The sequence below is a fragment of the Trachurus trachurus genome (genome assembly GCF_905171665.1).
Source record: "Trachurus trachurus genome assembly, chromosome: 5".
Classification (NCBI taxonomy): Eukaryota; Metazoa; Chordata; class Actinopteri; order Carangiformes; family Carangidae; genus Trachurus; species Trachurus trachurus.
Genome location: NC_139896.1, coordinates 30,465,412 through 30,486,677, shown reverse-complemented (window position 1 = coordinate 30,486,677; position 21,266 = coordinate 30,465,412). Strand labels below are relative to the sequence as shown.

Genomic DNA, 21,266 nt, shown 5'->3' with positions numbered 1-21,266 from the left:
CATCATGTGCCTGTCCAGTAATCTGAAACTCTAAGGATTCAGAGCCACTCCCTGTGCATCCACAACACAAACTCAGACTCAGAAGTGAGTATGAACCTCATGCTGAGACACGGAGCTTTCCATAACCTACAAGAGTCTCCGGACGTGTTCTGGGAGTGGAGTGTACTACTACTGCTGACTCACAGGTGGGTCTGGTCTCCCACCTCCTTCCTCCTAGGAGCTTTTGTGTAGACTGTGCCTTTTTGTATCACTGCATTCATTGGGTGCAAAAGTGTCTGATCACATTTTAAGGGCGATGAGGATTGTCATGAAATGTTTGTGTAAATGATGAGTGGTTGATAAGACGAGATCAGATAATGGATTATTCGGCTGGTTTATTTTTTATTTTTATTTTTCCACGCGAGTCGGACAGCGTACAGTGTCATTTCCCGCAAACAGCAGTGGTAAGTTTTTTTGTTTTGTTTTGTTTTTTAAACATTTTTAACTGAGGCCACTTGCGTCGGCACATGTGTCAAAGAGAAAAGGAAAAGCAAAGTAAACATTTCAAAGGAAGGACACATGGACATTTGAAGATTTCAGGTTATCTCCTTCGAGGCGACAAAAAAGTAAATGCATGTGGTGGAGATAACTACATGAACAAGTAGGTTAAATATTCCCTGTCCATGACACATCTTGACTGTATGGCCTGTTTGACTTGATAAGCAGAGTTGATGGTAAATGATGTCAACCTTCTGATGTGAAAGACTGAGAGTGTTTGATTAATAATGCATGTAATAAAATATAAAGAGCCCTGAGGTTGGAAGAGTGCAGACACAAAGGCAGAGTGGTATGGAGCCATAGTTGTGCCATTAAAAGAAAAAAGAGATAGCCTACCCCTGGGAAAAGAATAAACGTGGGAATGTAAACTGGAATGAATAAACGAATAAATTGGCAAATAGAAATGTGAAAGCATTAGATGAAATAATAGTAAATAAATAAATAAACAAATCTGATTTCATTTGCTCAAGAGCTTTTGCTTCTACCTATTGTGACTTTATAGACGTGAACAGAAGTTTGGTGCAGCCACAGAACTGAACAATGCTGTGGTTGAAACAAAAGTCTTTAGCATGAGGAAATGTAAATTTTGCAGAAGTAAATCCATATAGGGATTGACATCACATTTATTTCCTCATTAATTCCCATGTATACCTACACATTCTTCATTTCTTCTTATATATAATAATATAATATTATGCAGTTGTTGTTGTTGCTGTTGTCTTTTTAGACACTATGGTTCCACAGCGGCCAGTCTACAATCGTTTCAACATAAAAACATGTATCTTACTCATAACCTGCCTGGCTAGTGAGCACAATGTTAGGATTAACAGGGCTTTCATGTGTACAGCGTAGCTTAAAGGACCAAACTCGACTGAAACTATTTGGAGTAGAACTGTATGATTTTTACAATGTCTCATAATTTCAGTGTAGTTTTACACGATTTTTTCAAGAAATCCTACAACATTTTTTGTAAAGTCCTAGATGAGTCAGTGGACGTTATGTGCGAAAGTATGTTTTGTTGAGTGTTGAGTGTGGGACATTAAAATCTCGCACAGCTGTGACACACTTCCTGTTTTTTTTTTTTTTTAGTGAAACAACGGCCTGACATTGTGGAAGACAGTTCAGTCTGCCCAAGTTGAATGCCAAGGTTTTTTAAAAAATGGGGTATGTTCTGTCTTTTGAGAAACAAATTCATCCTACAGTATGTATACTCACCTGGTTTTCAACAAGTTTCTGAATCAAGAGTTAGTCTTTATTGTGTAATCCGACTATTTTACCTTTGTTCCAGAAGAGCTGTACAGAAGACAAAGAGCATTTTGAAATGTGTGCTTTGTTTTCCTATTGCGCTTTGTATCCTCTACTTCACCTCTCCATCTTTCAAGTGAGTACCAAAACAAATTTTAGATGTAGCCTACATTACTGTACGTTAATGCCAACAAGCAAACAGTCTTCATGATCATAATATTAATTTTAATTAAGAAGTATTTTGTATGTGGTGCTAATTAAACTTCATGATCCCTGTTTAATCATTAAAAATCCTCATTAATTGTCTCACTGCATAATTTCAGTGAAGAGAACTTTGACTTATTTTATTGTTTAATATGATCAGTCTAATATCAGATAGCCATAACTACTTTATCCAATGTATCAGTTTAGTTTAAAAAGAAGAAGAAGAAGACTACTATTTACTAGACTAACTGTTATACTAACTGTGTTTTGTTTTTATCCTCTGTGAGGCACTTTGTGTTACTGCAATGTATGAAAAGTGCCATATAAATAAATTTGATTTGATATAATTCAATGTGTGATTACCAGTCAGAGGAAAGTAAAGACAGAAAATACAAAGATGACTTTATTAATATAATGTGAGCTGTATTTTTTCACCAGACTTTTAATAGGCATACTGCCGATGGACAGATGCAGTTTGGAAAGTGGAAGGAGTCTGAATCAGGACAACAGTGTGGACGCCAGTCTTGACCTTAGGTAAGACTTTAACTTTTTGTCCCTTTGTTTGTTTATTTCACACATCAAAATAGTTAAAAAGATATAACATATAGAATCCAAGACAATGTGAAGGAGAAATGCTGAAAAAAACCCTCCAGGGGCTTGTGGGGTGTCATTCTCCGACTACAGTTCTATGCTGTGCATACAGTACATTTGTGAAGTACAAAAGCCGTTTATACATAATAAATACAAACATGGTTTTACATGATTTAAATACAAACATGGTTTTACATGATTTAAATACAAACATGGTTTTACATGATTTAAATACAAACATGGTTTTACATGATTTAATATTGTACAATGCAATACAAAAGCTTGATAAAAAATATGATAAAAATATAAACTAATCCCAGTGTATTGCATCTTGCTTTTATCGTGAAGCACATTGAGTTTATGCTTGCCATATGAAATGTGCTATATAAATAAATTGACATTGACATATAGGCAGACCATGTGGAAAGTATTGTCTGGTTAGCAGAAGTGACTTTTGTGCTCTCCTAAATTGTTGTAAAGATAAGTTAAAAAAAAATGTACAGGTAATAAATTCCATATTCTAGGCCCACGATAAAGTATACAGAACTGTGATTGGGAGGTACAAAAATATTATAACTTTTGGCTATATACATTCACAAAACACAGGTGCCACTGTTTGCTGCTTTACTTGAGTTGTGTGAACAAATGACCTCAGTACAACCCAACTGAACTTGATGTAATATGTGTTGGTTTTGGTGATGTCATGTTTCACAGTAAAGTCAAAAATCAATGACATAAACATCAGTGAAACCCCCAGTTCTGTGTTCTATCCCCTGAGAGCGAACATCTGTATCATCAAGCAGGGTTGGGGCATCATCCAGTTTATGGGGCAATGATGTTACGTGATGCAACCCAAGGTCAAGTGGTGTTACTGGCATTTTTGCATACAAATCTGACGACAGGAAAATTGTACATAATCTGTCACACACATTATTTAGAAGAAAAGCGGTGTCTTTAGAACATGTCCTGTCCAGTGTTGTTAAAATGCAGTAAAAATGTAAATATAGAATATACAGCAAAAATAAATCTATTTTCAATTTCAGAAGTATATTTTACTAAGTACACTTAAATCCAGTGTAGGTGCATCAACTATTTAATATTTATCATTCTGTTGTGGTTACACCATTTGACATTTTCAGGGTGTTGTGGAAAATGTTGATCTGCCTGCGGAGAGTCAAAGAATAAGCATACACCAAGATTTACTCTCTATATAGAGAGGGAACAGAACACAGAACTACACAGCAGATAGCAGTTCAGATAGCTGAACAGAGATTGCAGTCATTTATTATCGTCTCTGGTTACTTCATTACTAGAAGTATTAATCTATAAAACAATAAGGATGTCACAGTCATTGCTGTCATCACTATCTTTGTCAGGGTAATACTTTCTATTAATTTGTACCATAGAAAATTAATCTAATCAATTAACTATTTTGCACATGGGATAATGCAACGCAGTACAAGCATTAGTATGGCCATTATGCTTATCTATTCTATTTCAACATTGTTTTATTCACACACACACACACACACACACACACACACACACACAACAACCTACTTCGTGTGAATCAGGTCTCCCATTGAAGCTATCGAAAGCTTATTGGGGAGCCTGGATGCATACAACACAGAACAATACTGCACATACAAAACTAACAATACAGTACATTAAACATTAACAGACATTAGACAACATGGACCCCTTGCGTAACAACAGAAGCTTTTTCAGAACATGTAAATAAGAAAACAGTTGGCAATTCGATTTACATTCAATTTACTGTGGATCAGATGCTCTATGGTTGCAGCTTATATATATATATATATATATATATATATATATATATATATATATATATATATATATATATATATATATATATATATATATATATATACAAATGTGTGTATAAATCAAGCAATTTAATTTTTAGCTTTTTCTTGAAAATGGAGATGGCAGTCTCCACCTTCAAGCTCTCATCTAGCTCGTTCCAGAGCTGCGGCCCTCTGCATGCAAGAGACAGTCTAGTTCTTTTTAATCTTCTTTTTTTCCCAGTAATTAGGTGTTTTTTCCTGGTATTATACGTATGCCGAGGGCCGCAAACCGGAACAAGCTCACACAGTCTAGGGTTGGTTTTATGGATGATTTGATGCATCACACAGGTGTTATGAAATGAATTAATTTCAGTTAACCGGAGGAGACCGAAGCGATGAAATAGAGGTCTTGTGGGGGCATTGTACTCGGACCATGACACAGCTCGAATAATCTTTTTTTGAAGGTTTTCTAATCTTTTCAAATAGCTAGGGTAGGTGTTGCACCAAATGACATTACAGTAGTTAATGTGTGGCACAAACAGAGTTTTATATAGAGTGAGTAGTGTAGTTAAAGGAAGATAATGTCTTATTTTAAAGAAGATTATGATTGGTGTAAATCTTATCAAGATTGTCCACCATTGCCCTCCAGTCAACCGTGTTCACAAATCAAATCTATGTCCTGTTTGTACATCAAGCGACTTTTGTCTTTGCAAAGGTTCATTTAAATGGGAAACTACATGTGTCATGTTATCAGTCATATCTGGTATGTAGCCTACGTGCAGCATTCACTTCCAACAATGTGGCAAACCCCTCCTTGAGATGCAACATTACATCTAACACCATTCTATTTTATAGAGCCACGTTCCTTGGCGGGCGTGGCGTGGCGGACATACAGTAATGAATGCATGGGAAACACAAACCTTATCAGGGAGGTTTTCAGGATGTCAAGTAGCCTATTCATTTCAATGTAATGTAAGCGACGTGGGTGCAGGTGTGTAAATAAAGGAGTCCAACAACATACTGGAACGAATTTTATTGGTCGTTATCGAGTGGGCGGGATAGATGACAGTAGCAAGTGAGGCCACGACGTCTGACGTAGTCAGTCTAACATTAACAGGGCTAGAAACCTCCTGCGATGGCTAACGTTTCTCAGGCAGACAGCTATATCATGTCATTTTATCGAAAAAATTAAAGAGTTAGGGAATGTACAGTATGTCCATACAGCCTACTGGAGAATGACCCCACTCAGCGACGAGAGGTGCGGTATATAATGCTGAGTGAAACATGTTACCTCAAGTGTGGGCGGCCAGGGATCGAAGCCCGCAGTAGGCCTATGTGTAATTTTGTTCCCCTTGTATATTAGCCCACACATTATGTACATTTTTAGAACAGACCTAAGGAAATTTTCAGAATAGCGACCATTTCAAATGACATAAAACCAACATGACTACAAGATATTTCTGAATGGCTCTGTTGTCAAAACCCTTATTTGTTCGGTTTTACCCCTTTCACCACCACATTAAATCAGTAACCTAGGTAGATCATCACGGTAACGCAGCACAGCTGACCTGCTTCACAGCAGGATTACTCAGGGGGATGAGATCAAAACCTGCGAGCAACTCCAACTGACCAGCCAATCAGATTAGTTTATTCAGATTAGTTTATACTTCATGACTCATTAACTTAGGCGAGACTTAGATCAACTAAAGAGCCTAAGGAAACATGTGAACTAAAGGCCAGTGTGTTCACTGATCCACAACTCTTGGAAATCATTTTCTGAGTCTGATATCTGTGGTTTAAACATTAAACAGCAGTCTTTTGTTTCAGGTCCAGACCTGACGTCCAAACATGCACATTTTGGAGGGCTCCCATAATTTGGGATGGGATGTTTGATCCTGATCGTTATGACCATATGCACAAGGAAAAGGGATCTTCTGTGGCTCTGACCGTGTTTGCTGTCGGCAGGTTTGTTGTGACACCGGCATTGTTGTGGTAAACTGTCATCACACCTACGAGGGTAAAGAAACAAACCATTAAACTGTTCTTGTCTCCACCTCCATCAAAGGTACCTGGACGCTTACCTCAACACCTTCCTGAACTCGTCAGAGCAACACTTCATGCCGGGTTTGCCGGTGACATATTATGTGTTTACAGACCTGCCAGACAAGGTGCCAGACATAAAGCTCGCTCCTCAGCGAAGCCTGAAGGTGATCACAGTGGAGCGGCACTCCAGGTGGCAGGACGTCTCCATGATGCGAATGAAAACCATATCAGACGTCATAGAGTCGGATATCCGCCATCACTGCACGCATGTCTTCTGCTTTGACGTGGATCAGGTGTTCACCGGGAGGTTTGGCTCGGAGGCTCTGGGTCAGTCTGTGGCTCTGCTCCATGCCTACTACTACCATCTCCCGAAGAGTTTGTATACCTATGACAAGAACCCCAAGTCCAAAGCGTACATGGAAACCGGGGATTTCTACTACCACGCTGCTGTATTTGGAGGCACGTGGAAAAATGTGCAAGAGTTGGCTAATGCCTGCTACCAGGGCATCATGGAGGATAAACAAAACGACGTCGAGGCTCGATGGCACGATGAGAGTCATCTCAATAAGTACCTGTGGTTGCACAAACCGAGCCGAGTGCTCTCACCCGAGTACTGCTGGGACAACAGTATTGGATACAAGGGTGACATACGAGTCACGCGACTTGTGTGGGCACCAAAACATTATGATCAACTACGCACACGCTAGTGTGTATCAAATAATATGTTTGGTAGGAGTGTGAAAAGCCCATGACAAACACTGCTCTGAGATCCTTATAGTCTAATGGCTCTTTCGTTCTCTTTGGATTCATTTGAATGTCTGCAAGGATGGACTAGTTGCTGGAGTGACTGCGTGTCGTTACACAGGGTTTTGTCTTTTAAAACTCAGGTAAATGTATGCAAATGTTGAGTTTGCTTCAGTGTATGTGCACCTTTATGTGGTTAAACTAAAAATATTTTGAAAAACCAAACATGTCAAGCGTGTCGAAAAATATTAATGATGCATAAACTTCCGCACACCCATGTCTACAAAAGGTGTTGCTGGATTGAATTTGTAATTTTATATTTATTTTTCAATGTTTGGTTAAATGTCTAGTGTACCCCAGGTGCATTTACGTCACTGGATAAATGTGACTTATCAGGGAGTTTTCCCCATTATTGATCTGTCTTTTTCCTACTCAGGAAAACAGATATTTGTAGTGTCCAGACTGTCAGGAGGTCACTATGGCGTCATAAAGGGTTTGATTAAGACGGGACTAGCCTAGCTGACTGACAAGTCAGTCCATATCCAGCTTTGAGTGGGAAAATGTACAACATTTGATGCCTTAGTTAGCACCTATGTGAAGAGGAATGAGGAACAGATACAGTATTTATTTGTAACTAATTGACTTGCTGATGCTTCTGTTTATGGTTTGTGTATTTACAGAAGTATGCGGTCAGCTGCCTCCCCAGTTTCATTTCTGACATTTCATTCATTTTCCTCATGCGAGGAGCCCAAAAGAAATAAGAAATGCGGTATTATGCAAACAGGAAACACTTTAGTGTGATTTGTGATGTGAAACCTACTGTATAATCTCGACTTTAGAATCAACTCGATTGCAACTTAATCAACAATGGAAAGCTGACACGTTCTGGGTTTTTTTGTTTTGTTTTTTTCTACTTCGCATTATGCACTTTGAGTGATGATGATGATGCCCCACCTACTGGTCATGTCACTCCAGTTTTTACTGTTTATCTATTGATTTCTTCTTTCTCACCGTGTACATTTATATTTTCAAATTTAAATGGGCTGAACATGTTTACTATTTTTTTACTATCAATATCAGTAACCCTTTCATTTACAGGCCGTTAACTACCTGATAATGTCAAGAAATAGCCAAGAAATAACATAATGTTTAGAAATTGCCTAGAAATAGTGGTCAATCTCATAGTAATGTAGTAAATATAGCCAAGAAATGACAATTGATTGCGTAGAAATAGCCCAGAATTAATTGTTAATTGTTAGGACTTGGTGGAGAAAAATTCTTTCCCAAAAAGTTCAAAGTATGAAAAGCATGTTATCTTTTAACTTTATCAAAAACATGACATTACTATGAATTTGGCCGTTACTTCTTGGCTATTTCTTGACATTATTGTGTAAATTAAAGGGTTACCATGTCTTATTGTAAGTTCTGTTCTAAACAGCACTGAAATCACTGGATGTTAACGTTGATCAATTTGATTGCAGACACAGTGTGTGTTATAACTGCCCTACTCTTTTGACATTCTTCTGAGCTGTATTTATGGCAGGTTGAGACACGGTTTACATCGTTTTATATAATGTGCTTTTTCTTTCTCTTAAAAAAAAAACCGCTTTCCAGTATAATTATTGAATATATGTGGTGATAAAATGTAGTGAGTAGTCAACTTCTTAAAGGAGAAATGCAAATGTTATCCACCAAAATGCCTTGTTGCCTTAACTTTCACTTGTGTTAAACTCTTTGAAACTTGCTTGCTTGATATTGATCAAATGGAAGTGTGAAACTGTCACGGACAGGTTTTGAGCAGCAGTCAAGAGTGCATTGTTTCATTTGTCACTCTTATGACTGTAAATCTACTGAACTGTGGTTGCTGTCTGTTGTGGTGGCTGGCAGGATATGGTGGACTAGACGAACCATTATGCACATAACATATGCATGTCTGACAGCTTTACCATCAGAGTGCTGTGCAAAACAAAAAGTCTGAACCTGATGATGAAAACTGAAATGAGTGTGTGTGCTGTGTGCTCACTGGGGGGGGGGGGGGTTAGGGTTAGGGTTAGGGGGGGGAAACAAACATTTGCTTTACGTCACGTATCGAGTATATGCTGTATTCAGAAATATGTGGGCCAGGTTTCGTTTGGAAAAATAACTTTTAGTGATGCTCTCTATACCAAGCTGTTATGTGTGTGGGAAAGCTCAGGTCTAGAGATGAATACATTTTAAAATTCAACTGAAAATGAACTTTTCAGATCAAAAGGAAGTTCTTCTGTTCACCATTACATTTAATTTACTCACAAATAAAATAATTTCTATCCAGTATGTTCACGTTGAATTCATGTCATATACATGTGAGAAACATGAACTTCCTGAGCTGCTGGGGACAGTTGGGGAAGCCGGTTGGTCTGAGCCGTTCTGGGCAGAGGTCAGGTTCAGGTAGCCCATCTCAGCTGATCGAGACAAGGCTGCAGAGATCAGATCATGGGGGGAGGAAGTCACGTGTGGCTGCTTGATGTGACCGCTCTGAGTATCATCCCATAAGGTCTGGCTGTCAGAGGGCTTGGGCATCTTCACACTAGGGAGACAATTAGTGTTCACAGACATTTAAGGGTGTTTTATTTTAACAAACAAATTGATTTTGATCAAGTTGTTGATCTGCCTAGGTCAGACCTACCTTGAAGTTTGCACGTAGAGAGATGTAATCTGCTGAGGGTTTTGGACTTTCTTTAGTTCCTGACAAAACAACAGATAGATAGTAAGTAAGTAAGTACTTTATTTGTATAGCACCCTTCTCAGTACGAATACACAGAGTGCTTCACATCGTAGATAAAACCATCATACACTACATCACTATCAGATAGATAGATAGATAGATAGATAGATAGATAGATAGATAGATAGATAGATAGATTTTTAATTGTCATTCAGACCATGAAACATGAGGAATGAGATGCAGTACTCAGGTCTCAGTACTATAGTAATAAAATAAATAAACAATAGAAAATAATTAACATATTTAAATACAAAACAAGTGAATATATTTCAGCATTGAATCAATAAATTGTTCTAAAGTTAACTAACATCTTGACAAATATGCTCAGTTTAGTACAGAAATCTATGTTTCCCAGGGAGTGAAACATAATTTTATAACTTAAGAGACCTGCTGAAATGGCTATAAGGCCTTAGTCTCACAGGGTTGTAGCATGGCTGTAGATTTTTACTAATCACCTTTGTTAGGAAGACATTTGATCTAAAGCGACAATACAGAGCTCCAGAGATGAAGCAGGTTTTTACTGTGCCTAGTACCTCAGAGAAGTGAAATGACTGCATGTTCTGCAAGGTTCGTTCAAGGACAGCCAGCTGATTGGACATGTGAAGGATTTTGTTTCCCAGTTTCTTGTTTTCCATCTCGAGAAAATCCACCCTTAAAAGTCAGAGCAAAAATATTCATCAAACTACTTTTGCTGTATTTCTTGAACATCAAGAGTGAGAGATTCAGGAGGTGAAGTGTTAACCAGCTGTGTAAATTCAATACCTGCATTTGGACAAAGCAGCCGTTAGATTACTGTCTTTCTTGTTGTGCTCCTCCTCATTCAACTGTTCTAACAGCCTCGTCCTCTCACCAAGTAGTTTCTCATTTTCAGCAGTTATACTTGCAACCAGCTCTTTCTCCTGGTAAAGAAAAACAATAGCAGAGATTATTTATCAGCCCCAGGTCAGGGTTGTCTCACTGAATTGAGCACAGCCTAAACAGAAAGTCTTGTGTCAATACACTGATTACACATTGTGTTTGGCATCTTTTGACCTTGGCAACTGAGTCAATACAACATACTGCGCCTACAGGTGGTAATACATGAGTAAATATTTACTCGTGTCAACACTGGTAGGGATAAAAAAGTGAAGCTGAAATCCATCAAGTGAAATTGTTTGGTTCTTTTAAATTTTGAGAATGTCAGTGAACTTTAACTCAAACATATGTGGCCCCCCTGAAACATCCTGGTTGCTTTTGTATAAGGTAGGACAAAGCTGCTGATTGACCTTTGCTAATGAGTGGGAACACAGGGACAGCTCTCGCTCCAGACATTTTATCTTCTCGTCACGCCACGTGGTTTCATCATCAAATTTCTGTTTGGCCAAACAGAGTTTGGCTTTGTGTTTTTCCTTCATCTCGTGATATTTGCTGAAAACAGATGGAAAACGATTTTTTTTTTAAATCATACGATAATAAAGTATAAACAGTTGCATATTGTATATTATTATTATTATTAGACCATTGTATCATTACATCATATCCAAGTCTTCACAGACGTCTAATTAAGGAAAGGAAAAATGACAGTGACATTTTGACATTGAGAACAAAACCCAAATTGAAAAAGGAAACAATGGCACTGGGGGGGGGGGGGGGTATTTAAATTTTAGCACGGAAAAATGTTTGGCTCAAATAAACACCATAAGCACTATATCAAAAAATATTTTTGTAGTATTTTTTGTTTTTCAACACAAGCCTCCGAATTATTCTTCATTGTTGCTTTTTTTCAGTGTCAATTTTCTGTCATGATTTTGGCAGAAAGCTGGGTTTGAGCTTGATTTCTGAAGTTTCACCTGCAACTCCCAAACCACAGCCGGACCTGATTTTAGCTGCAGGATCAATCCAGGTTAAAAAATAACTTTTAATGGATGTTATGTTCAGGCTGAGAACCTGTGGTTATAGGTCATGTCTGCTACAATGGGAGAGGAGAAGGAAATGGCAGTGTTGTTATTATTATAGCAGCACTGTGGTCTTTTGTAACTGCATAAGAAAAATATGTAAAATATGCTTGACAGCATCAAACCACAGAATTACGTGCAGCAGGAACAGGCCAGAACAGGCTGTCAATTTAACAAGCACGCTTTTCTCTCCTGCTCAAGCCCCTCCTCTCCTCTCCTGAAAAAAAGGGCTTCAATGTTCATTTCAGGTCGACACTCCCTGTCCTGTGTGTTTCCCTCCTTTGTGATTGTTTGCTCCACCCTGACATGTTTCACCTGTGTCATATTGTCAATTTGATTTTTTTTTCCCAGACATTTTTCAGTAGGCTACTAGTTCTTATAGCAGTGCCATCACAAGTTGTTGATGAAAGTCGAATATCCCTAACTTTTTGTGAGTAGTATATACCATTGGATGAAATTGAACTAACACAGTATTAGGTCTGAGACAATAATGTGTTTTGTGGTTTCCAATTTTTTTGAATACTGGAGAGAGTTTTTCACCTGGCAGCAACATCATGGGCCTGTTACCTGCGCTCTCTGTCGAGGGATTTAAGGGTTTCACAGATCTCCTTCTTAAGTGTCTCGCACTCATCTTCAGTAGACAGCAGAGTCCTGACTGCTTCGTGATGATCAGGATACTCCTGCAGCCCAAGGTACCAACATCAACACTGACAATCAGTTTTACTGCTCAGTCTTGACAGCATTTTATGCAAATCACTTAGGAACAGTTCAGTCAATTTGCAGCTCTGTTTTAACATGTAGGCGGTAACTGTTCCTGATTTTTAGTACACATTTGCAGTTGCACATTTGCTACAATTAACATAGTTCTGATTAATTTCCCACACTGTTAATACACTATAATAAAATTACCATTTGCGATTTATTTTCCTTGTACATGTGTGTCTCCAGATCTTCAGCACCTGCTGAGTGTCCCTGCCGCCAGTGAGTGTAATCACAATGTTGCATATCTGCCTTTATTTGCTTCCATGTCCTACACAAACACACATGCCAGCACACACACACACACACACACACACACACACACACACACACACACACACACACACACACACACACACACACACCTTGAACCTCCAATTATCACTGCTACATTAAGAATGACATGGACATAGTGTATTGACTGAAACTGAAGGTTATGGAGGTAAAATATCCTACTTTTGATCGAGGAGATTTCTGTCTTTGGTGCAGACGGCATCCGTACGGTTATCCAGGTCGTCATGGCAATTATCCAGATGCTGCTTAAAGGAATGCATCAGAAAGGATGAGCAAAAGTTTGACATTGGCATTATGTTACCAATTTCTCTGGTAAACAAAACGGCTTATGTGTTACAGTCTTTTCTGAGCACTGAGCTTGTTTTGTAAAACTCTGTGGGTCTGATACTGGTCAATGTCCCTGGACTCAATAAGAACAATCAGGCATTTGTTGACCATAACTTGAGTTACATTTGCCAGTATGAATGTGTTCAACGGTAGAAGACTCACGGATCAGATTCTCTAAAAGACTGCTCATGGAAGACATTCCTATTTGGTGAAAGACTTTTTTACGAGTTTTCTTCACAGAGGCAGCCGTGTCAAAACAGAGCTAGCATGCTGCTTTACTTCTGATGACAGGTGTAATGATCACTTACTTCAGCCAGCTCTGTGGCCTGCTGAGCCTGAACCTGCCCAGTCTGCAGCTGCTGCTCCTGCCGGGCTGACTCCAGTCGTTCCACCTCTCTCTGCAGAAGAACAACCTGCCGAATGTGACACAGGTCAATGTTGTTACCTGGGTCCTCCTTTATAATGCATTTTACAGTTTTAGTTAATTTTGCATTTGCACCTGACCAAACAGGCAGTAAAATGTCCAATTTGCAAATGCACCAGTGATTGATTAATGTGCTAATTTTGTACTTGTTAAGTCCACAATTCCTTCAGTATCTAACATTCACCCCGGTTTTTCAGTGGTATATTGAAGATATTTAGGTGGACTCTTAGGATTTGCTACAAGGGTTTGTTGTATGCTTCATAATCATTCAGAGACATTTGATAGTTTTGTCAAAGTTTGAGACATGTCACTATGTCCAACACTCTGCTCTCCACATTTACTTATGTACTCACAGTTTTCTCTGTATCTATAAAGATTCTTGTCTGAGCAGCCAGTTTCTCCTTTAAATTCCTGCAGGTCCTGTTGTTCTGTGCCATCTCTGCAGCTGGGAACTAAGAAAAAAGGAAACAAGAGGGTACATGTTCAACCAGTCCACACATGCATCCATTAGGTAGGTCGTTTTTAAGTATTTCAGCCACAAGAACAAACATTTGAACTGGTGACCTAGCACAACTGTCAACCTTTCCAACCATTGTGTGCTTTCTACTGCTTTGAAAAGTAAACTGGCATCACTCCTGTGAAATCTACGCAATTAATAGTTTTGAAATCTGAACCACTACAGAGGGAGAACTCATGGATCTGTGTAACTAACTTTAGGCAACTCATTCGCTTGGCCGTGCTGACCCTGCCCGGTCAGGAGCTGCTGCTCAGCTTGCTGTCGTTGCTCCTGCAGGTGTGACTCCAACCGCTCCACCTCCTTCTGGAGGGACACAACCTGAGAAAAAAAACATACACAAAGTATGTGTGTTCCCGACCTCAGTCCACATTCAAGAGCGTTAAATATGACGAACATGATACTTCAGGACTAGGCACATGCTGATTTCAAATCCTTTGTATTGTTCAATCTGATTTAATTTATGATCAAACAGCAGTCTTGTTTAGACTTTTGACGACTTAGTGTATTTACTTTAGCCAGCTCTGTGGCCTGGTCAGCCTGAGCCTGCACTGTGAGAAGCTGCTGCTGCTGCAAGGCTGACTGCAACTGCTCCACCTCCTCCTGTAGAGACACAACCTAAAGGAAACACACATACAGTTGTATAGAGGGCAACAGTAGTAATGATTATTTCTAATATTGATACATTTTTTAGTCATCTAGTTCAGTTGTGAAATGTTTCCCCAATTCCCAATTTTACATGGCACAAGTTTATGTATTCAAATCCATAATTTAAAGGTGCACAGTGTTTATGATGCACATACATTGGATTTCTCTCTAATTTCTCTGTTTTTTACACCTCACCCACTGGGCTGCTATTCTATACAGGAAAGGGAAATGCATGTGGTAAACACATAGATGTAAACCATTGAGACATAGACACAATATAAGACACAATACAAATGGAACAGCAACAACCATGCACTCCATTCAGGCTTAACACACTCTCCCAAAAAGTATAATATATTTCCAATTCTGATATGGAGCCATTAGATAAGGTTCACTGTTAAAAAGTATACACATAAACTTTCAGCAATTTCTTCAGCATTGCTTCAGCAATGGCGTTCAGCTACTTTCAGCATTCACATGCATTTCCTGCTGGAAATGCTTGTTTTTTCTAGTTAACATAACTTTTGAAAACAGACAGTCGTAAAGATAGGATTCCTTTAAGCTGGCACATATTCTATGTTATGTTGAAAAAGCTGATGCTATAGCTGAACTATAACTTGCAGTCTGAGAGATTAATGGCTTTAAAAGAGCTTAAAGCAGTAGAAATGTTAAAGAGGCAGAATAATGTGTAGTAAAAATTATAAATTAAAATGTAACAGTTTGAAGAGTTAAGAGTTGAAGAGTCAGCAATACAGCAGAGCTGACAATACAGTGGAAAAAAAGTTAAAGTCTACTCAAATATACTGGAAACTGACATCAGAAGAACATTGAAAGAAATAGATAGATAGAGAAACAGACAGGAAATGCTCGCTTTTTCTAGTTACGCAATCTTATCATCTGCTCTCATCTTATCATATCTTACCGTATGCTGCAGAGAGTTTTTCTCTGCGTTCAGGGAGCATACCATGCACCTCAGCTCTCTCATCTCAGCGTCCAGACGATCATTCAGCTCTTTGGCCTTTTTCAGTTCCACTGTTTCTTATGAAATAAAGTCAGATAACTGCAGTCATCAGACTATGAGTCACATACAGTATGTGGAAGAATGAAATAATCTATGACATGCTGATTTCAAGTACACTACCGGTAACTGAAAACATAAACTTTCAATTTAAGCACAACTTAACATAAACACCAAGCATCAAGTGCTTCACATGAAAAGACAATAAATGAACACAAAACCTTGATTTGAAATGAAAAATATTAAAAACAATGTGAAATAAGGAGGAATAATAGTTTTCCTAAAGATGCTGATGCAAACATTCAGTCAAGCTGCAGAAGATGATCTCAGTGTTAGGGTGTGGGAAGCATATAGTTGATCAGGGAGTTAGCAATGTAATGTAATAGCAATGTAAAATGTTCCTTTGCCCATTAAAGACTTTTGTGTATGAGGAGGGCCTTAAAATCAATTCTAAATGTAACAGGAAGCCAGACCAAAGCAGCTAATGCTGGACTAATGTGCTCTCTCCTCTTGGCTCTGTAAACAGAGAGGCTGCAGAATTTACCACACTTGCACTCGACACGTACCTCACTCATGGTCATGGACAATCCACACCTCATACTTAGAACAGTATTTAGGCTTCCTAATTAGTTTAATTCATTTTAATCTAAACTATATTCTGTCTTCCTTTTGCTGTGGCCACTTGACCCAGGGTCATAACAACACTCCATAACACTTTTTTTTTAAGACTTAGATCTCACCATAGCTCTTGATGTTTTCTACCTCCTCCTGTGCTGCTTGCAGCTCATCCTCTGAAAACCACAAACAAAATTATAATGTACACAGGTTTCCTCTTCAACCCACAGCAGCAGACATTGGAGGAAACTTCCGTTTTTATTGAGAGATAAAGGTTAGCCTAGATAACAACTTGTGAACATCAGAAATGCACAAATATTAATTTGTGATGATCAGACTGCAAGTTTGTGATTTTCTTCTTTCCCACCAAGGTTAGGAGGTTTGATTTTATTAGCAGCTACTGTATGATCAGCATGAGAAATCTGTGAGAACGTCAGTATCATTTACCAGATCCTGATTAGTATTTCTCACCGTAAGTTTTTTGAGTCAAGTGTGCAGACTCTAGCTCATCAGTCAAACGTCGGATCTCACTGTGGGCCATGGCCAGCCGGCGGGAGCCCTCCTCTAGGTCCCGCTCCAGACGGGAACACTTGCTCTCCACGCTGCTTGATTGGCCAGTCAGGTGCCTGGCTTCAGTCTAAAAGAAAGAGGGACACAGCCCATCAGAAGGACAGGATTTCAGTCAAAGTAGGGCTTTGAAAGGGAACCAGTGAATACAAACACAACTGTTCAGAAATACATGCCAGAGCAGACAGGGGACCTTGCACGGCATCGAGATGTATCTGTGTGGCAGTGTCTTGAATTTCTTCTGTCATGCAAAGTTCACTAGCTTGTGCTGGCAACAGAACTTAATAACACTGCAAGAAAAAAAAAGAAGTTACAGTTGCAGTTAATGTGGATGCTGCTGAACAGATCACATGCAAAAAGTTCGCCATGCGAGTCAGCAGCAACCTCAGTGCAGTTTTTTAGGATTTGTTAATATTCAATGGGATGCAGTAACATACAACGGTACGCACAGGAATAAAGGTGTGTTTGCCCTGTGAAGCTTTGTGGAGTCCAAACAGTCTCCTCCATGGACTCTGGCCATGTCGTGGTGCCCCCTTGTGGGGATACTGAGGAACATTAGAAACAGAAATAGAAGATAAATGACTTAACAAACCACTGGAAAGCTCTCAGCACACTGCATATGAAAATATTGAGGGTTCTGTATATTTAGGCTTAAAGTATCAAAGCCAGAAGTTGCTTTATGACCACTGGCTCTCAAGTTAACACCATCTATATCTTAACAGTTCATTACTGAATAACTGTATGTTTCTTCCTCTAACCTGTTGTGTGTTGCTGTTGGGCACTTGTGTCTCTGTCTGCAGTAGGCCGATTGAGTTTCCAGCACCCATCACCTTGTCGGGATTCTCACTCGTCTCGAGCAGGGAGGCTCTCTCCACCAAGAGGTAAGCCATCTGCTCACTGGGGCTGCTGTGGATCAACTCCGTGAGACCCTGCTGGTACAGCATTTTAGCCACCTCGCTTATCTGGGTGTCTATCACAATAAAAGGGAGAGAAAAAGTGGAAGGAGTGAGGCATCAAGTAATCAGGAGATGGGTTTTATTTATTTCTGTCAGTGATGATGTGCTGCATGTATCATTTCCAACCTTGAAGGGATATCAGGTGCCGCAGCTGATCTTTGAGCTGATCGTTCTCATCTTGTATCTCCTGAGCCAAAACATCTTTGTGCTCTGTAAAGAAGCGGATCTGTTCCAAGGACTTCCGTACCTTAGAGATAGAGAGACAGGGACAACAGCGTCAAACAGCTCCTGCTTTTTACATCATCTTGACTCAGACACAAGCGATAAGTTACCTCTGCCCTTTCTGCCATGTGTTGAGAGCGCTGCATGTCCTGGTCCTTTGTCACACTGCTCAGACAGCTTCTTGTCCGCTGCAGGGCACGCCATAGCAGACACAGCTGGGCCTCCTTTGGGGAGTCAGGAGCAAGTCCCTCCTCAGTAAACCACGAGACAATCTGCTCCATCTCTTCCTGTTAGTGACATTAAATGCTTAGAAAGAGTTTACTGACTGCATGGCTTTGATGTGAACATTTTCTAATTTTATCTGAAAGAATATCTTCATGACAAGATGCAAATGTTTACATATCATCCTACAACTGTTGGTCACTCATGCACTCATGCTAAGACAAAGTTATTGTACAAGCTGCAGAGTGAAAACACTGCAACGCATGGATAACGTTTTGAGGCTGATATGATTCACTGATTCCCAGAATTGTGGGTTTTCCTGAAAGTCAAGGTGTTTTCATCTTGCAGCTAAACGTATCTCTCAAAAGAATCTTCATCTCTGATTGTGCCCTTTACTGCAGAGAGAGAGAGAGAGAGAGAGAAAGACAACATCTCTCAGCTGTGGCTGAAGTTATTTGCACATTTCGGGGAGCAGCTATTTCTTTCTGTGGAGACAGCTGGCATTCCAGACTGGTTATGTCGAATTAGTTCATCCATGTGCTTCTGTGGGACAAAACATGATACTAATAATAACACTTAAGTATGCATAGATATTTTTCAATTCAGTTAAATTCAAAAACGTTTTTTTTGTCCCCAGAGGACAATACAAAGGCACATAGAATATTTCAATACAGAAAGTAAAAACAAGAAGAAAACAATAATGACATCAGTGCATTCTACACTTAAATTATAAATTGTAAAAAGCAGACAACATTTATATTTGGTCAGTATACTGTAAGTCTAATGTCTAAAGTCTAATACAAATCTAACAAATATATGCATGGCCAGGTAGCAGCCTATAAAAATATTGAATATGAATGATACAGTGGCAAGTTCGGGCACCCCTGGTCCAAATTTCTGTTAATGTGAACAGTTCAGCAAGTGGAAGATGTAATGATCTCCAAAAGGCTTAAAGTAATAAAGTAAAACATGAAACACTCTTTTGCGATATTTTAAACAATATCAGTGAATTATTTTTGTTTTCTACAGTTTTAGAGTGAAAAGGGGAAACAAAGCAGTAGCCTGCAAAAGAATGGGAAACCCAGGAGACTTGAGCTGTCAGATGACTTCGACCAAGGTGTCAGACAAGCTGTTTACTGTTTACACACTGTGATAGTTTCCAAAGGGGGGGTCCTACTCAGGGTGGCCAAACCTTTGCTTTGTTTCTTTTTCTGTCATTTTGAAAATGTAAAAGTAGACAAAACATATATAGATATTGTTTAAAATATAAAGGGAATGTGTCATCTGTAACTTTATGCCTTTTGGAGATCATTTCATCTTCCACAATTGCTTCACTGTTATAATTACAGAAATTTTGACCAGGGGTGCACAAACCTTTGCATGCCATTAAAAACACATGGGCTGAATTCAGAGATGGTGAGATCCATAGATAACCTATTCATTTTTAATCTTAAAGAGGACCCAAAGTTTCAAAAGATACAAATTATACCAGTAACAACAACAACAACAACAACAATCACGCTGTGAACACAGACTGTGTGAACATCAGCATCTGCAGAGAGCAGATACAGGAAACTGTTGAGTCCATCACTAGTTATGTGTGTTAGTTTATTCAGTATCACATCTATTACACATCCTGAAATGTTTTAGTCGAAGTTTAGGAAATAGCAGGAAGAGTTCAGTACCTCTTTTTGAGCCATTCGTCCAGCGGTGAGAAACAACTCGCGACACACTGTTACTGTAGCTTTTGTTTTCTGTCGTTCCCCGAAAATGTCCGACTGTCAACTGTCAGTGCCATGGAGACAGACAGTTGGTGCCATGGAGACGGCAGCGAGGTTGGCACGCGAGCCGAGCCGACCGTTGTCTTCTCCCCGCTGGTAATCTCTTCTAACGGTCGGTACCGAAGAGGGACGCGGACACTGAGCTCCTCCTCAGCAGCAGCTCTGCTCTGGGGTTTATAATGAGCAGAAACACACGGAACCTTCGCGTCCAAACTCGAGGCAGAGAGTGTGTAAACACCGAGTGTGTTGGTGCTGGAGGAAAAGTCAAACGTCCAGTAAAATCTGGTCTGTGAACAAGTAGAGAACTTCAGTCGGCTCCTCAGCTGCAGCTGCGCATAACGGTTCTGTCGGTGGGTCCGTGAAGGCGTCTTGTGGGAGCTTTTACAGGGTGAATAGTTTAAACTTTGTCACTGGTAAACAAACTTTGTATTCACATAGCTGAAACAGTGGTGGCTGCTATAATTAGGCCTACAGTATGTCATCAGAAGTGAAGTGCAGTGGGAATATAAATACATGTGTAGGCTATAACGTTAGGCTATTTTGAGTGACATTTTTATGTAGTTTATTTATTGCTTTGTTTTATGCACTTTTCATGTAAAAACAACACAAAGTGCCTCACAGAGGCTCATACTTGACGAAGACATCAACTGCAGTCCCCTTATTTACAAACTATGTTCATAAATAACATTATGGCTTTAAATTGCTATGAGATGCAGGTTTTTTGTTATATTCTTTCTGGGGGTCTTATTTTGGATGTAGTGCCGTGGGTGGTCTGACATTTCCTGCTCATTTGCTGTCAAAAGTGTTCAGTAATCAGCCCTTATTTCCTGCCTCTCAATCATCTCATTTAGGAAGCCTGCGTGATGGTCTCCATGCCAAGCTGCACAGCTGGATGAATGCCCACACATCCACCACCATCAGAGTTACAAAAATACAAAAATATGTCCCAATTCGATCCTTTTTCTTTCTCAGTACAGTCGTAACAACCTATTGTATTCAGTCTGGGGCTTTTGAGAAAATGCTCTGTGTTTGTGGCAGTCCAGAGG

The 21,266-nt window shown here is 39.4% G+C and overlaps 3 protein-coding genes across 3 annotated transcripts in view; 1 reads left to right on the top strand and 2 right to left on the bottom strand.

Moving 5' to 3' along the window:
- Positions 1 to 13,608, bottom strand: part of park7 (parkinson protein 7) — a 339,990-nt gene extending 326,382 nt beyond the window's left edge. Inside the window, exon 1 of the mRNA XM_083972014.1 lies at positions 13,599 to 13,608. The gene's annotated coding sequence lies outside the window, so the exon portion shown is untranslated. The remainder of the gene's footprint in view (positions 1 to 13,598) is intronic.
- On the top strand, positions 1,834 to 7,996 carry LOC310986524 (N-acetyllactosaminide alpha-1,3-galactosyltransferase-like). The gene is made up of 4 exons (XM_083972460.1): positions 1,834 to 1,918; positions 2,425 to 2,520; positions 6,216 to 6,353; positions 6,454 to 7,996. The coding sequence occupies exons 2-4, from the start codon at positions 2,447 to 2,449 to the stop codon at positions 7,136 to 7,138; spliced, it is 897 nt and encodes a 298-aa protein (XP_083828586.1). The 5' UTR covers positions 1,834 to 1,918; positions 2,425 to 2,446; the 3' UTR covers positions 7,139 to 7,996.
- LOC310986338 (uncharacterized protein) lies at positions 9,445 to 20,139 on the bottom strand (the record flags this gene model as incomplete). The annotated part of the gene is made up of 20 exons (XM_083972185.1): positions 9,445 to 9,741; positions 9,841 to 9,899; positions 10,473 to 10,590; positions 10,702 to 10,838; positions 11,205 to 11,346; positions 12,441 to 12,553; positions 12,783 to 12,903; positions 13,089 to 13,168; positions 13,562 to 13,666; positions 14,031 to 14,129; positions 14,390 to 14,512; positions 14,705 to 14,809; positions 15,762 to 15,877; positions 16,598 to 16,648; positions 16,944 to 17,109; positions 17,489 to 17,584; positions 17,798 to 18,009; positions 18,122 to 18,242; positions 18,328 to 18,504; positions 20,125 to 20,139. 20 exons carry the CDS (start codon positions 20,137 to 20,139, stop codon positions 9,492 to 9,494), a joined length of 2,406 nt encoding a protein of 801 aa, XP_083828311.1. The 3' UTR covers positions 9,445 to 9,491.
- Between the last annotated feature and the right edge of the window lie 1,127 nt (positions 20,140 to 21,266).

What these genes read in the sequence shown, in the direction of transcription:
- LOC310986524 (XM_083972460.1), top strand. Translation starts at nt 2,447, where the DNA reads ATGGACAGATGCAGTTTGGAAAGTGGAAGGAGTCTGAATCAGGACAAC. An exon ending in GACGCCAGTCTTGACCTTAG is followed by an intron (nt 2,521 to 6,215) that starts GTAAGACTTTAA and finishes CTTTTGTTTCAG; the next exon opens with GTCCAGACCTGACGTCCAAA. An exon ending in ACCGTGTTTGCTGTCGGCAG is followed by an intron (nt 6,354 to 6,453) that starts GTTTGTTGTGAC and finishes CCTCCATCAAAG; the next exon opens with GTACCTGGACGCTTACCTCA.